Below are 17,869 nucleotides of genomic sequence, written 5' to 3'. Positions count from 1 at the left end.
TGCTCAACAATCATTATGGATATAGTAATCAACAGGCGTGCAGTGAAAGAGTAGCCAAAAATATTCATTTCCATGCAACTACAAATATCATTAAGAAAATGTTTAGAAACCTAACAATTCCATCATATATTTTAGATGGCATGCAGAAGAGCAACTTTCTCTAAATTTTATAACTATGAAGGAACTGTACATTGTCTCGGATTCACAACTCTCTTCTTTTTAATATACTTGATATCAATATGATTAAAAAAGAGTTACTTTAACAGTATCCTATCTGAACTTGAGTAAACAAGGAAAGCCTAAAATGGGATATAAATTATCAAAACATCACAAACCCAAATTTCTCGAAGTGAGTTTATCACCTTGTAATGCAATTTTCCAGCATTCAACTTGGAATATGAAGATTGATAACTTTTTGGGCACAACTGCAAAGAGCACACATTGAATGGTTGTCATTATTCTCATTGCAAGCTATATGGACAGAGAGTACGAAGACAAGAAATTAGAAATCCTAAATCGACCAAATGTAATTCACATATCAATTTCTAAAAGATGGCTTCAACACTAAGTTACTACTAGCATGCATATCTATGTGTGTATACACATATAAACAGGCAACAGATGAGAAACCTATGTACATTTATTTCGGAGCAACATATACACACACACACGACTATATGTAAGTGACTGTGAGTGAAGGTACAGCAAAAATAAATGGTACTCAGATAGAAGTTATAATTAGCAATACCAGAAATAGTACGACTTTCAAAACGATGGCTGAATTACCTTTGAATTTATTGTCCCGGGTTATAATACCAAATGTTTCCACAGTTTCACGAATCATAATGCCACTCACTCCAGTGAAACTAGTTACCTTGCACTCGGTCACTATCAGAAAATAAAGAAGATTACAGTAAACACCCACAAAATAGATAAAATTAAACAAAATTGAGAAGAGATTGTCCCATGTTTTGCCGATGAAGTCCATTAGTTAAAACTAGCAATTATTGCATCATTTAAGCCTGTGTGTGGTCATGTTCTAAACCAAAATAGCATTCTTTGGTTACCCTATTTAGAGTAAAGCTTTCCATAAAAAGGGAAATGAAGTACTTAGGCTTAAAAAAGACAGCATTGACAACTACACAATTTATCTTTGAATTGACTCAGAGAAATTGTGATCAACGAATTGATAAAGGATACCTATAGCGGAACTTATAGTGGCTCCGATGGGTTTTCTCAGGTAGGCTATTGTATTTCCGGGATCCTTCTACTTCAATGAGAAAAGGTTATAAGTTCTTTCATAACAATATGAAATGTGTGGAACCAGCAAAAGAAGCTTATTTTGATATAATTCCTTTAATTAAGGGATTTTGTGCATATATTTATACAATCCCTTATTTTAAAGGATCACATCCTAGGATTAGTATTTTTCCTTTCTTAAGTGTTTCCTACTTTAGAGAGATAATTTGTATATAAATATGTAATCTGTCCTATTGAAAATATATGAAAATACAGATAATTACTCTGATTTCTACATGGTATCAGATTAGGTTATGGTTTCTTTCCAACCTAGATGATGTCCACAACTTCTTCTCCTGCTCCGAAGATCACTTCGAATACAGAAAATTTTTCTGGTTCTGTTGCTCAATCAGAAGGTAATCTGGTCATGAAAGAATCAAAAGGTAAACCTCATGCTACAGTTTTTTTCTCCTCCCAATCGACCCCTAATTGGATCCTCGATTCTGGTGCTACGGATCATATGACTGGTAATAAGGGTTTGTTTTGCAATTTTTCCCCAAATTTTGGTAAAGCTATCAAAACGGCTGATGGTTCCTTGTGCAAAATAGAAGGACATGGCACTGTTATTCTCAATGACCAAATTGTACTTAAAAATGTCCTCTTCGTACCAAAACTTGCTTGCAATCTCGTTTCCGTTAGTAAACTTTCCACCAACTTGCACTGCTCTACAATTTTTAATGATATTGATTGTACTTTGCAGGCACTGAACTCAAAGAAGATGATTGGTAAGGCCATCTTGCATAATGGTCTCTATATTCTTCTTGCCTCTACTAAAATCGAAATCTCGAAATCTTTCACCGCTTTAGAAAAAGTTGATAATGTTATGTTATGGCATTATCGTTTAGATCATCCTAGTTTCCACTATCTTGCAAAAGTTTTTCCTGCTCTATTCATTCATAAAAGGCCAAATTCTTTTTCTTGCAAAGTTTTCTCTCTTGCCAAACATACTAAATCAACTTATTCTCCTTCTACATATAAGCCTTCTCACCCTTTTGCTTTGATCCACAGTGATATTTGGGGCCCTTCTCGGGTGAAGAATGCTGATAATTGTAAGTGGTTTATCACTTTCATTGATGATCACAGTAAGATAACTTGGACTTATTTTCTAAAAGATAAATCTGAAACTGCTGGTGTTTTTACCCAATTTTATAACATGGTTCTCACTCAATTTGGGTCTAAAATTCAGCTCTTTAAATCTGATAATGGCAGTGAATTTTTTGCTAAGTCTTTAGGTGCGTTTTTCAGGGAATAGGGCATAGTTCAGATTCGTTCTTGTGTTGACACCCCACAACAAAACAGCATTGACGAAAGAAAAAATAGACACCTCCTTGAAGTTACTCGTTCTCTTCTATTTACCACTAATGTTCCAAAATATTTGTGGGGGGAAGCCTTATTAACTGCCACATATTTAATCAATCGAATGCCTAGTAAGGTTTTACAATTTCAAACACCTCAATCTATATTTTTGCAATACTTTCCCCATTTTAAACCTATCTCCTTCATTCTTCCACTTAAAATATTTGGTTGTATTGTTTTCATCTAAAACATTGCTCCTAATAAGTCCAAGTTAGATCCTAAATCATTAAAGTGTGTACTGGTTGGGTATTCTTCACTTAAGAAGGGTTATAAATGTTATCATCCTCCTTCTAAACGATTTTTTACCACTATGGATATAACATTTTATGAGAAGAATCCCTATTTCACTCAAGCTGAAATTCAGGGGGAGACATGAAAGGATTTTCAGCCACATCAAGTATCTCCTCCTACTCTTTATTCTCAACCTTCAGAATTGCCACCGATTTTGTCTTTACCTACAGATTTGTCACCTGTAACTACTCCCATTGATTCATCTGTAGTGCCTATCACTACTTCACCCACACCTACTTTAAACACCCTTCCTGAAAACACACCTACTCCCATTCAAAATCTTCCACAAACATCACCAATCAAACAACTTCATGTCTATACAAGGAAAATCAAACATATTCCTGAGGCTGTTTTGCAATCTGATGCTTGTCGAGAATTGGATTTGGGTCCAGCTGTCAAAATAGAAGAATAAATCAGTAAGTCCACTTCCCCTACTCTAGATGACTTCCCTATTGCTATTAGAAAAGGGGTTAGACAGTGCACCAAGCATCCTATTGAAAAATTTGCTGGTTATAATTCATTGATGCCGTATTTTCAAGCATTTACAGCAAACTTGGATAAAAAAACAGGTTCCCACAAGCATAGCTGAAGCTCTAAAGGATTCAAAATGGAGAAGGGTTGTTCAAGAGGAAATTTGTGCACTAGAGAAAAATGCTACTTGGACCATTACGGACCTTCCTCAAGGTAAAAAGGCTGTTGGATGTAAATGGATCTTTGCTGTAAAGTATAACTCCAATGGTAGTATTCAACGATACAAAGCTAGACTAGTAGCCAGAGGCTTTACGCAAACATATGGGATAGATTTCACAGAAACGTTTGCACCTGTGGCGAAGCTGAATACTGTTCGAGTACTCCTAAGTTTGGCTGTAAATTGCGATTGGAAATTACACCAACTTGATGTAAAAAATGCTTTTCTTAATGGCAAGCTAGAAGAAGTCTATATGAAGTTGCCACCTGGCTTAAAGTCTGTTGAATGAAGTAACAAGGTGTGCAAGCTCAACAAGTCTCTATACGGATTAAAACAATCACCCAGAGCTTGGTTCGAGAGGTTCACTAAAGTCATTATGAAAAACGGCTACAAGCAATCCCTCGCCGATCATACTCTTTTCATCAAGGTAACTTCTACAAATAAGAAAGTTATCCTTATTGTGTACGTGGACGACATAATTCTTATCGGAGATGATGAAGAAGAGATTTGCAATTTGAAGAAGTTGTTAAATGAGGAATTCGAAACCAAGGACTTGGGAAAGCTAAGGTATTTCCTAGGAATGGAGGTGACAAGGTCAAAAGAAGGACTTGTAATCAACCAAAGAAAATATGTACTTGATTTACTCAAAGAAACTGGTTTTCTTGATTGTAAGCCTATTGATACACCAATGGAGGCAAGCTTGAAATTTAGCAAAGAAGATGGGTCCTTAGTAGACAGAGAAATTTCAAAGATTAGTTGGGAAACTAATTTATTTATCCTTAACAAGGCCAGATATAACCTTTCCCTTTAAATATGATAAGTCAACACATGACTAATCCTACTGAAGAGCATATAGCAGTAGAAAATAGAATTCTCAAGTACTTGAAGAAAACTCCATGACACGACTTAATGTTTAATAAGACATAAGACAGAACTGTTAAAATTTTTACAGACTCTAGTTAGGCCAGAGACCTTACTGAAAGGAGATCCACTAGTGGCTACTGCACATTTGTTTGGGGTAACCTTACAACTTGGAGAAGTAAGAAACAATCTGTCGTTTCAAAAAGTAGTGCTGAAGCTGAATTCAGAGCACTAGCATTTGGAATATGCGAAGGAATTTGGCTACTTAAACTACTGAAAGAACTTGGCACTAATCAAGAGGATTACTTTGAAGTCTTGTGTGATAATCAATCTGCTATTCAAATTGCCAAGAACCCAGTTCAACATGATCGGACAAAGCATGTTGAGATTGATAGGCATTTTATAGCTAATCAAGTTAACAAAAAGACAATCACACTTTCATACATTCCTTCAGAAGAACAAGTTGCAGACATTCTTACTAAGGCTTTGCCAAAGCCTGTTTTCAATAAATTCCTATTAAGCTGGGATTATAAAATGTATATTCTCCAGCTTGAGGGGGAGTGTAGGAATTATAGAGATATGATTTGTTATGATTTGATATCATTCCTTTAATTAAGGGATTTTGTACATATATTTATACAATCCCTTATTTTAAGGGATCACATCCTAGGATTAGTATTTTTCCTTTCTTAAGTGTTTCCAACTTTAGAGAGATAATTTGTATATAAATATGTAATATGTCCTATTGAAAATATATGAAAATACAGAGAATTACTCTGATTTCTACATTATTCAATCAAATACCTACAATTGCCATCATAAAGTTTGTTGCTTGAAGGGGGTAAAGTCTAAATAATTTTACATCCCGAGAAACAGTCAAACATATTAAGTTGCTTGAATAATATGAATCATTGCTCCAGAAGTGAAGTATAACCCAACCTAGAATGAGGGCACCATGTAGATCCGCACCAATAATACATTGAACCAGCAGATTTTTCCTGCAGTTATGGAATGAATATAGAATCAAACCAAAAAAAATTCATTTAACAATCATACAGTTCGATAAAAATCACTACCCTCAAACTCCAAAACACTGAATAACCAACATAAGCACAATGAGATGATGTCTTACCCAGTAGTTTTAAGAAGTTGACTCATGTAGCCTTTCCACATTTCATGCATTGGTTTAAATGTATCAAACCTTAATATTAAAGACATAACATATATTTTTCATTAAAAAATTAAACAATTGAACAACATCAACACATAACATTCACAAAGAACTACTAACTAAAATCCTGTTGTTGCTATATCATTTTTTTTAACTTCCATTAACTAAAATCCTAGTCTTTTATAAATTAAGGAACAAAGCTCAAAGTCCACACATATGTTAACAATAACTAAGTTTCTAACATCCTCACTCTTTCCAGAAATGACCAATTAAAGTCTAAAAACATTAATTCCATATAAAGGATGTAAAAATGGAAAGAGATCATCCTGATTACTGAACTTAGCCTCGTGGTGAAGAACAATGCGACACAAAGGTTCATAATGATGATCCTACAACAAAATAAGGAAAAAGAGCAGCCACCATATCCATTATAGAATACTCACTTTTGATTATCTTGAGGCAGTTTAAGTACTCCTGATTTCTTAAGTTGCTTCATCAACATATGTCTTTTAGAGCGCTTAGAGTGGGCCTTCAAAGCCCTGATCTGAGAGCCGGTAGACATAACTCGCCCTTTCACGAAATTATCAAGAAGGATCCGATTGTCAAATTTGATGCTTCTAGATCCTTGCATGTATTTTTGAGCTAAATCCCCACCTTGAAGAAGCTCATGCAATATCTTATCAGCCATGCTTCCTTTTTTGTTGGAAAACTACGACAAGAAACATCAAGATTACCATTCGATCTGTGAACTATGAAGTCTTATATGCCACTATTCAAATAGTAAAATTTTACCTTGGAATTAGTAGATAGCAAATTCTCGTGTATAGGTTCCGAAAGTTTGGAATACACTTCACCATTTTCTTCAACATCTGTATATAAACTTATAATTCATTTCATATAAAAACCAAGATATATAACATATTTAAATGTCCTCAATAACATTATGTTGAAAACTTTTTGATGTTTCGATATAACAAATTAAGTGTTAATGAATTTTAAGATTTTATATTGAAAATTAAAATATATATTCGATTAACTTTTTCGAATATCAAAAATATTACTCCGAGTTTTCAAATGTATTTTTCAATCCTTACTCAAGTGTAAAATTAAGTTTCAATTTTAAAATAATTTTAAAACAATTTCTACAAAGTATTTCGAGCCATATTCGAGCCAAAAATAAGTTTTATTTAGTATGGTATCGATACCCCCATATAGGGTACCGATACCCCTATGAACATTTTGGTTCTGAGAAATAACAGAATGCTCGGATGGTACTGATACCCCCTAGTAGGTATCGATACCCCCATGATATGGTATCGATACCCCCTACTTAGGTACCGATACCCTCAGGCATTTAATGGTCGAAATATTTGAATTTTACACTACATGTACCGATACCCTATGAAGGGGTACCGATTCCCCCCACACTCCAATCAGAAATATTTATTGTTTTCACACTTAAACGGCTACAATAACTTCATTAATGATCCCCAACATTCAAAAGTGATTCAAGGTGTATTTAAGCAAGCTTAGAAGCCATTGATCAACAACAAGAAACATCAAGCAACTAGAATCAAGAGAGAATCAAAGAGAAAGCATCAAACCTCAAGTTTGAGCATTTCAAGCCTATTTTTCATTCAATATTCATTTTGCTTTCAAGAACACTTATTGTGCTCAATTGTATTCATTCTTGAGTGTTCTTTTCTTTGTTCTAGAATTGTGCAAACAATCTACCTTGTGAGGATTTCCTTGTAAGTTTGCAAATTTGTATTGTTCTCTTTGGGAGAGAGTGTTCTCAAGAATTTGGGGTATAATTCTTGAGGGTTTGTAAGGTTACTCTTTGTCCTCAAAAGAAAGACAAATTAGTGAATTTGTGGAAAATTCTTAGTGTGGATAGCTAAGGTAGTGGACGTAGACTTTGGTTGAGAAAGTCGAACCACTCTAAATCGTTGTGCAAATTTCTTTCAATTTTCTGCAAAAACTTCCACCAAAATTTTTATTGCCAATTCACCCCCTCTTGGTCATATTCGTCAATCGATTAACTCAACAATTGGTTTCAGAGCCTAACTCATTTGAAGGTTTAATCACCTCTTGAGTCGATTCGGGAAGAGTTACATCGATAATCAAAGTCATCAATGGCCTCTACTTCAAACTTCGACTCTTATCTCGATTCGATGCCCGTCAACAAGCCTCTTTTCTTCAATGGGGCTAACTATGCCTACTGGAAAAATAGAATGATGTACTTCATTCAAGCAAGTGACATGAGAGCATGGAATGTCGTAGAAGAAGGATACTTCAAGCCTCTCACTCATCCAAGATTATGGAGTGAAGGAGAGACAAAAATGTTCCAGCTCAACTCCAAAGCCATCCATATTATATTTTGTGCTCTTGGACCAGATGAATACGGAAGAGTTTCATCTTGTACAACCGCCAAAGAAATATGGGACAAACTTCAAGTCACTCATGAAGGTACCGATGAGGTAAAGAAATCTAAAATTAGTATTCTAACGCATAGCTATGAAAATTTCAGGATGAAACCAAATGAAGATATCAAAGCTATGACGGATAGATTCTCAACGATTGTCAATGGTCTCAAATCATATGGAGAGATCATTTCAAATGAAAAGCTTATGAGTAAATTAGTTTACTCCCTTCCAAAATCATGGCAATCAAAGAAGACGGCAATCATCGAGTCTAAGGATCTAACGTCCTTAACACTTGAAGAGCTAATCGGTTCACTCCTCAATCATGAAATGATGCTTGAAGATGAGGTGGATCTCGATAAGATTGAAGGACACTAAAGGAGAAAGAGAAGAAGAAAAACATTGGAGTTGCTCTCAAATCCACAAAAGATGAGAGTGATTCGGATGACGATGACGAGGAAATGGCATTGTTTGCCAAACGGTTCAGAAAAATGATGAGACCTTACCGAGGAAGAAAATTCAAATGAAATGAAGGCCTCAAAAATGAACCAAAAGAGAAGGACCCAATCATTTGCTATGAATGCAAAAAGCCGGGGCATGTCAAATATGATTGCCCACAATTGAAGAGAAAGGGTCAATCAAAGAATAAGCACAAGGCTCATGTGGCTACATGGAGCGATGAAGAAGGTTCTGATGAAGAGGAACAAGGAGTAGCAAACTTTTTCTTGATGGCATTCGGGGAAGATTCTAAGGTAACCTCTAACTCATCTGATTTTGATGATATATCCTATGATGAGCTATTAGAGGAATATAATAGGTTGGCTTCGGATTATGAGAAATTGTTTTTAAAATATAAAAATGATGTTTCAAAATTGAAAAATGAAAATAAACTCATATCCAAAACCAACAACGATCTTGAAAGTAAAATTAAATATTTGCAAATCAAACTAGAAGAGTTTGAAAAGAAAATTTTGGATTTGCAAAATTTACTTTTAAAGGTCAATGATGATCATCAAAAGAAAATTGATGGTCTTAAAGCTTCTTTTGATAAAGTTGGAACAAACGTTTTGAAAATAGAGAAAATTCAAAATCCAACTTTGTTAGAAAAAGTTTTAAAAACTACAATCATAGAGGTCCCCAAAGAACCTCTAATAGAAAAATCGTTAGAAGTATATGGGTTCCTAAAGAGCTCATTACTACTAAAGATAAGGATATCCTACACAAATGGATACTTAAGGGGACTAGGATTTTGGAAACTAATGAATATGGACCCAAAAGAATTTGGGTACCAAAAATTAGAAATTAATCTATGTTTGTAGGAAAAGGAGCATTGCTACAAGGCACGGGAAACAAATTCAAATTCATGGTACCTTGATAGTGGATGCTCAAGACACATGACCGGAGACAAAAGCCGGTTCATTGAGCTTAACGCCAAAAATGGAGGAGAAGTGACTTTGGGTGATGATTCAAAAGGTCACATTTAAGGTATTGGTACTATTGGTAATACCTCTTCCATACAAATTAAGAATGTTTTATATGTGAATGGATTAAAGCATAATCTATTGAGTATTAGTCAATTTTTTGATAAGGGATTCAATGTCATGTTTGATATTAATGGTTGTAAAGTCATTGACATTGTATCTAATCGGATTATGCTTGTTGGTCATAGAATAGGAAACATATACATGGTGCATTTAGATTCTATTTATATGACTAATTTGTGCCTAGTTGCTAAGGATGAACATGACAGTTGGTTATGGCATAGGAGACTAGGACATGCTAGTATGAGTGTTTTGCAACGGCTAATTCAAGGTGATTTAGTTCGAGGGTTGCCTAAGCTTAAATTTGATAATAATAAAATCTGTGATGCTTGTGCTAAAGGAAAACAAAAGTGAGTTTCTTTTAAATCCATTAATGACGTATCAACTAGTAGAGTATTACATTTGATCCATATAGATCTTTTTGGGCCAACTAGGACTACTAGCTTGGGTGGAAAACAATATGCATTTGTCTTGGTAGATGAATATTCTAGATATACTTGGGTTCTATTCTTAAGTACTAAAGATGAAGCATTAGAAAATTTCATCACTTTTTCACAAGTAATCCAAAATGAAAAAGGTTACTCTATCACTAGTGTTAGAAGTGATCATGGCACTGAATTTGAAAATCTTGGATTTAATGAGTTTTTTAATTCTAATGGTATTAGCCATAATTTTTCAGCACCTAGAACCCCTCAACAAAATGGAGTTGTTGAGAGGAAAAATTGAACTTTAGAAGAAATGACTAGAACCATGCTTTGTGAAAATAATTTGCCAAAATATTTCTGGGCGGAAGCCACAAATACCGCTTGTTATATTGTAAATCGAGTAATGGTTAGGCCAATTTTAAAGAAAACTCCATATGAAATTTTTAAAAATAAAAAGCCTAACATTAGCTATTTTCATCCTTTTGGATGTAAATGTTTTGTTTTAAATAACGGTAAAGAAAACCTTGGCAAATTTGATGCTAAAAGTGATGAAAGAATTTTTCTGGGTTATTCCTTAAATTCTAAAGCTTATCGAGTATTTAATAAAAGAACTTTAGTTGTAGAAGAGTCTATACATGTTTTTTTCGATGATAATCCCCTTCCGAGGAAGGATTCTTGTGTGAATGATGATGTAGGTATTATAAATACAAATGAAGTTAGACATGACGTTGAAGAACCATCATCAAAGGAAGAAACAAAAGATGAGGTAACTCATGATCCTCTTGAGAATCCAACCATTGAAGAAAGGGAAGTATCTTATCCAAGAGAGTACAACTATGTCAAGGATGGTGAGATTATAGGTGATCCATCAAAAGGGGTAACAACTCGATCTTCTCTTAGAAATATTTGTAATTATGTTGCATTTATTTCATGCATAGAGCCTAAGAATATTAAAGAAGCATTAAAATATGAACATTGGATTATGGCTATGCAAGAAGAATTAAATCAATTTGAGAGAAGTATGGACATTAGTTGAAAGGCCTAGTAATAAATCTACTATGGGTACTAGATGGGTATTTAGGAATAAGCTTGATGAGAGTGGTAATATAGTGAGAAACAAGGCTAGACTTGTTGCTCAAGGGTATACTCAAGAAGAGGGCATAGACTATGATGAAACATACGCTCCCGTAGCTAGGATGGAAGCAATTAGAATGTTATTAACATTTGCATGTTTTCATGAATTTAAATTATATAAAATGGATGTTAAAAGTGCATTTTTAAATGGTTTTATAAAGAAAGAAGTGTATGTGGAACAACCTCCAGGTTTTGAAGATTCAAAATTTCCGGATCATGTTCTTAAATTAACAAAAGTGCTTTATGGTTTAAAACAAGCTCTTAGAGCTTGATATGAAAGATTGTCAAATTTTTTAATTGAAAAAGGTTTTTCAAAAGGGAAGGTTGACAGTACATTGTTTTTAAAGCATAAAGGTAAAGATTTATTAGTAGTTCAAATTTATGTTGATGATATAATATTTGGTTCTACTAATGATGTTCTTTGCCAAGAATTTTCTAAGCTAATGAAAAGTGAGTTTGAGATGAGCATGATGGGGGAGCTCTCATTTTTCTTGGGACTCCAAATCAAGCAAAGAAAAGATGGCATCTTCATCAATCAAGCTAAGTACGTCAAAGATATGCTCAAAATGTTCAGACAGGAAAATGGTAAACCTCACGACACTCCAATGAGCTCTTCAACAAAGCTTGACTTAGATGAAGGAGGTAAATGTGTAGATGTTAAATTATATAGGTCAATGATTGGCTCTTTGCTTTATCTAACTGCAAGTAGACCGGACATTATGTTAGTGTTTGCTTATATGCTAGATTTCAATCATGTCCTAAGGAATCACATTTACTAGCTGTTAAGAGAATCTTTAGATACCTTAAGGACACTCCTAGTTTAGGACTTTGGTATCCTAGAGACTCTAGCTTTAGCTTGCATTCCTTTTCTGATGCGGATTATGGAGAATGCAAATTAGATAGGAAAAGCACCTCCGGTACTTGCCAATTCCTTGGAAATATGTTGATTTCTTGGTTTTCAAAGAAACAAAATTATGTTGCATTATCTACCACTGAAGCCGAATACATTTCAGCTGGTAGGTGTTGTGCACAAGTTTTATGGATGAAACAATAACTTTTTGATTATAGAATTGAAGTAGGTACCATTCCTATCAAGTGTGACAATACTAGTGCTATTTGTCTCACTAAAAATCCCATCCAACAATCTAGAACTAAGCATATTGAAATAAGACATCACTTCATTAGAGACCATGTCACTAAGGAAGATGTAGTTCTAGAATTTGTTGATACTTTGCACTAATTAGCGGATATCTTTACAAAACCTTTAGACAAGGAAAGATTTTGGACACTTAGGAGAGAATTAGGTTTGACCAACCTATCTTCACTTAGTGTTTAAAATCATTTTAACACTTTTAAGAATAAATGAAAAATGCTTATAATAAATTTTAATTGCATTCTTTGCTATTAGTTAGGGAGAGTTTATGTTATTTGGTGAAAATTAACTTTATGTTTAAATACAGTTAAAAGAGTATTTTTTTATTGAACATAATTAATTGATGTTATATGAGTTGCAAATACCACTTAAGTAGTTTAATTTAGCATTTTGAGTGTTCAAAAACAGATTTTTGACATTTATGTGCATAGAGTATCGATACCCCTGATACAGGTATCGATACCCCCTTTGAATAGGTATCGATACCCATTGAATAGGTATCGATACCCTCTTTGAATGAGTATCGATACCCCCTAATGGTATCGATACCCCTTGTCGGGTTAGGTATTAAATCCCTATTTTCTTCTTCATTCTCTCAAACTCTTTAAACCCTCATACCCTCCGTTTGCTCTCTATCTACCCATACTCTCAAATCTTGCTCAAAATCTTCGTTTCTAGTCGGATTTAACTTGTTTCTCAACTCCAAATCCTGCTTGCATCATTAAAACGTGCAAAACATCACTACATTCCACTCAAATCCGATTTTTCAAGGTATTATTCCAAACTATTACTTTATTGATTTTTTTGAACTTAGAACTAGTTTAGATTAGTTCTAGTTTGAAATAATTACCGGGCTTTGATTGTTTAATGATTAGAAACTAGATTTTACAACAAATTTCGTCAAAAACACACAATGTTTTTCAAGATTTTCTTTGAATTTCGAAATACATAAAAAAACGAAAATATTTGATTCATTCATATGTTTTTGATTCAATTATGTTGTTTTCATGAACACTATACATATTATGATTCTCAAACAATATTTTGAAAATAGTTTCAAAACTTTGCCCATTAGGATTGTTTTAGAGAACCTTGAAATATTGAGGACTCATTTGAATTTTGGGATTGATATATTTGCATACATGTGTTTTTCATAAATGCAGGTTATCCTTTCTGTTCCGATTTTCAAACCATGTCAAAACGTCCTAGGTCTTCCTCGAGTCGTTCGAGTCGGTCTAACCAACATCCAAACTCTCCTCCAAATCCTCCACCTATTCCTCAAATTCCTAATCCTAATCCCGATGATCCAAATATGACCATTCGTAATTCTTGTTTCAATGAACCCGGTCCTAGGAGAAGTCTTTTCTTTAGGTTCTCTCAATACTTTGAGTCCTACAAAATTTGGGAAGAAAGAATTACATCTCTTCAAGCCATGTTAGATATTAATTTTCGATATCTTTCTACTCTTATGGAATGGAAATTTGACAAGCTCTTTGAACTAGAACCAATTGTTTACCATCAACTTGTTCGTATATTTTATTCTAATGTCATTTGTATTAAAAATTAGGATCAATCTCATACTATAGGAATTCACTCTTACCTTCTAGGGCAATTTATCTCTCTTGATCCGGTTTACATAGCTAATGCATTACGTCTAGATAATGATGGTTTATCCAATGAAAAACAAATTGTAGGTTCTAGATTCAAAAGAGGGGATAGTGTAAATGTTTTAGATCTTCATGATCGTTTCCTTCATCTTATGATCTCTTGGTGGTTTCGACCATCCGGAGGTAAATACTCTACCCTTCGTGCTTTAGATCTTTGGTGGCTACAGTGTATCCAAACCAAAACAAAAATTAACCTTCCTGAAATTATTTTTGCCGAGATTGTTGAGACCGTAAACCTTGCTCCTAATAAGAAACATTGTTCTTCTCTTGTTTACGGTTGTATTCTTAGTAATCTCTTTTCTAAAGCCGGTCTTAGAGTTGGACTTGATGCTGCCTTTCCACTCAAAAATCAAATTAATCTCCTTTCCTTAACTCGATCGGGATGGACAAAGGATTTGGAAACCGGTGAATGGGTTCGATCCGCTGAACAAACTCCGGGAGCTAGCTCTTCACGAGCACCTCCAGCACATTCTGACGATGAAGATGTACCGGAGCAGCCTGTAGAGCAAGTACAACAAATGGATCAAATGCCTCCTTATTTTCAATCTTTTATGGAGACATTTGATTTCTGATATGCATCCATGGATTCGCGCTTTACTTCTATTGAGACCCATTTATCTACTACGGGAGCTCAACAATTGGAAATTCTTCGGGAGATGCATGCGAACAATTAAGCAACAAACGCTCGTATTGATGCACTCTCACATGAAATGGCAGCTATGCGAGCTCATTTCTCTCCTTTCGATCCTCCTACGGATGCTTGAACTTCGCTTTGCTTTAAATGTTTGGATTGAACTTAGGTTTACAGATCTTTGAATTGTTAAAACATTTTGAATACTTTTGGATTGTTTTACTTTGGTTGTTGGATGTTTTATGAATGTTTGAACTTTTTTTAAATTATTATTGCATCATTAGATATATATGACCAATTTCCATTACATATTTATGAATATTGATTATGGAACTAATGGCTAATCTTTCTCTTGATTTTGATCTTAGCAGCTTAAGCTTTATCTAATTAAAATCAATTGGCAAAAACTTGTTTTTTATAAAAAAAAATTAGTCTTCTTTTTGATTTAACAAAAATGGGGAGAAAATATTAAAGTTTTTTTTAAAGGGGGGAAGTGTTAGAGTAAGGGGGAGTAATTTTCAATCTTGATTTTCAAAAATAATTTTCAATTAGAAAATCTTAAAAATACTAAAATGTTTTGTTATATCAAAAAGGGGGAGATTGTTGAAAACTTTTTGATGTTTCGATATAAAAAATTAAGTGTTAATGAATTTTAAGATTTTATATTGAAAATTAAAATATATATTCGATTAACTTTTTCGAATATCAAAAATATTACTCCGAGTTTTCAAATGTCTTTTTCAATCCTTACTCAAGTGTAAAATTAAGTTTCAATCTTAAAATACTTTTGAAATAATTTATACAAAGTATTTCGAGCCATATTCGAGCCAAAAATAAGTTTTATTTAGTATGGTATTGATACCCCCATATAGGGTACCGATACCCCTATGAACATTTTGGTTCCGAGAAATAACAGAATGCTCGGATGGTACCGATACCCCTAGTAGGTATCGATACCCCCATGATATGGTATTGATACCCCCTACTTAGGTACCGATACCCTCAGGCATTTAACGGTCGAAATATTTGAATTTTACACTATAGCTACCGATACCCTATGAATGGGTACCGATTCCCCCTATGCTTCAAGCAGAAATATTTATTGTTTTCACACATAAACGGCTACAATAACTTCATTAATGATCCCCAACATTCAGAAGTGATTCAAGGTGCATTTAAGCAAGCTTAGAAGCCATTGATGAACAACAAGAAACATCAAGCAACTAGAATCAAGAAAGAATAAAAAAAAGCATCAAACCTCAAGTCTGAGCATTTCAAGCCTATTTTTCATTCAATATTCATTTTGCTTTCAAGAATACTTATTGTGCTCAATTGTATTCATTCTTGAGTGTTCTTTTCTTTGTTCTAGAATTGTGCAAACAATCTACCTACAATCTACCTTGTGAGGATTTCCTTATAAGTTTGCAAATTTGTATTGTTCTCTTTGGGAGAGAGTGTTCTCAAGAATTTGGGGTATAATTCTTGAAGGTTTGTAAGGTTACTCTTTTTCCTCAAAAGAAAGACAAATTAGTGAATTTGTGGAAAATCCTTAGTGTGGATAGCTAAGGTAGTGGACGTAGACTTTGGTTGAGAAAGTCGAACCACTCTAAATCACTGTGCAAATTTCTTTCAATTTTCTGCAAAAGCTTACACCAAAATTTTTATTGTCAATTCACCCCCTCTTGACCATATTCGTCAATCGATTAACTCAACACATTAGAACACGGAAAATACCTTGCTGACTAGAGGGACCCGAGAAAGGTAAATTTCCTGAATGTAACACCAAAATGAAACATAAATTAGCGAAATAAACATTGAACAGGATAAAGAAAAGGATGGGAAGATAACTGAAAACTTTGGGGAAACCTTTCTTTGATGAGAAAATGGAGGGAGTTACGATACTGCTAGGAGTTCCTTTTTCATCTTCCTCAACAAATGTATTATTTTTCTTCTTCTGTTGTTGAAAAAGCTCAGCTTTAGCAACGGCAAATCTTCGCTCTAATGCTCTTCTAGGGTGCGCTTTCATTGATCTTGAGGAACTGGAGTCGTCGCCATTGTAAACTAAACAAGTTTAAGTCAAGGTTTAAAAAAGAGGCCGTGTAACTGTATTTCTGAAGCATATATTCCGATTCTGATAATTCAACACAATCACATGATTAGTACGCACATATATTTTTAAATTTTGACATATCAACTTATGTCACATGACATTTATACGAATCACGTTTAACATAGTCAATTTTCACAATCAAACATACTTTCAAATAATTTCTCAATCAATCAAACAGGCAAACAATCATTCAATACAAATATTGTACCGAATAGAAACACACCCTCTACAACGAGAAATACAGTTCGGTTCGAAGTTTGTGGTTAACTGCGAAGGAGGTGGTAATTTGGTTTCCAGTTCGAAATTTCTTGCAAAATTTACGTCCAAATCAAAACTCATTTCGGTAACTCCAGATTACAAAATAATAATTTGCGACAAATAAATAAAATAATTTCATATCGTTTGGGATGCTGGTAGTGGGTTCGATTCGAATATAGTGATCTGCCAGATCGGAAACATGGGACTGCCGGCGACGAACTTCACCCGCAGTATTCCCCATCGGACGGGAATGCCACGGCCGACCTTGCCGTAGCCTTAAACGGCTGGCCACCACAAGACAGCAGCGACAATACCCAAAACAGAACCGGCAGTGGCGTTATAAGCCTCTCCACGACCGGCGAACATGACCCCGACAGTGCTTCGGCCGTCCAGCCAGGCCTTCCCCACGCGAACGCCAGCCGAGAAAAGCCATAAATTGCCGAACAAAGCTGCGACGGAGACGGTTGTTGGTTTGCGGGTTTCATAAAAAAAGGACCCTGAGACGACGGTTGCAAACGGGTAAATTCTAAAGTTGGTCGTTGATCTTTTATAGAACTCACGTAAAAGTTTCAAACATTTAAAATATTCAATTTGGACATTACTCTCAATTTAAGAATTTAGGTCAAAATTCCCCAAATTTTAAGGTTTTAATTTAGGGGAAAATTGGGGGTGTTACAGACTTGATAACTCCCCTCCCATCTTCTTTAGCTCCCTCTGGGTTTACACTTTCATCTTTTTTTAATGTTTGATTTTTGAAAAAAAGTAAGAATGAGATCAGATACAGAACGAAATGAGGGAGAAAATTTCCAAGATTTGATTTACTACGCCTACTTTCTTACCCTCATTTTGTTTAATTCACAT

The 17,869-nt window shown here is 34.4% G+C and overlaps 1 protein-coding gene across 1 annotated transcript; it reads right to left on the bottom strand.

Moving 5' to 3' along the window:
- Nucleotides 1-327: 327 nt before the first annotated feature.
- On the bottom strand, nt 328-16,666 carry LOC120154278 (ribonuclease P protein subunit p29-like). The gene is made up of 8 exons (XM_039166076.1): nt 16,507-16,666; nt 16,375-16,410; nt 6,459-6,535; nt 6,110-6,375; nt 5,628-5,696; nt 5,435-5,493; nt 787-888; nt 328-425 (listed from the first exon to the last, which is right to left on the bottom strand). Exons 1-8 carry the CDS (start codon nt 16,664-16,666, stop codon nt 328-330), a joined length of 867 nt encoding a protein of 288 aa, XP_039022007.1.
- Nucleotides 16,667-17,869: the final 1,203 nt, after the last annotated feature.

This window comes from Hibiscus syriacus, unplaced genomic scaffold (genome assembly GCF_006381635.1).
Source record: "Hibiscus syriacus cultivar Baekdansim isolate YM2019G1 unplaced genomic scaffold, ASM638163v2 tig00002840_pilon, whole genome shotgun sequence".
Taxonomy (NCBI): Eukaryota; Viridiplantae; Streptophyta; class Magnoliopsida; order Malvales; family Malvaceae; genus Hibiscus; species Hibiscus syriacus.
This window is presented reverse-complemented; position numbering and strand designations above follow the sequence as displayed.

What these genes read in the sequence shown, in the direction of transcription:
- LOC120154278 (XM_039166076.1), bottom strand. Translation starts at nt 16,666, where the DNA reads ATGAAAGCGCACCCTAGAAGAGCATTAGAGCGAAGATTTGCCGTTGCT. An exon ending in CTGCCTCAAGATAATCAAAA is followed by an intron (nt 5,697 to 6,109) that starts GTGAGTATTCTA and finishes TTTAATATTAAG; the next exon opens with GTTTGATACATTTAAACCAA. An exon ending in CAACTTCTTAAAACTACTGG is followed by an intron (nt 5,494 to 5,627) that starts GTAAGACATCAT and finishes CCATAACTGCAG; the next exon opens with GAAAAATCTGCTGGTTCAAT.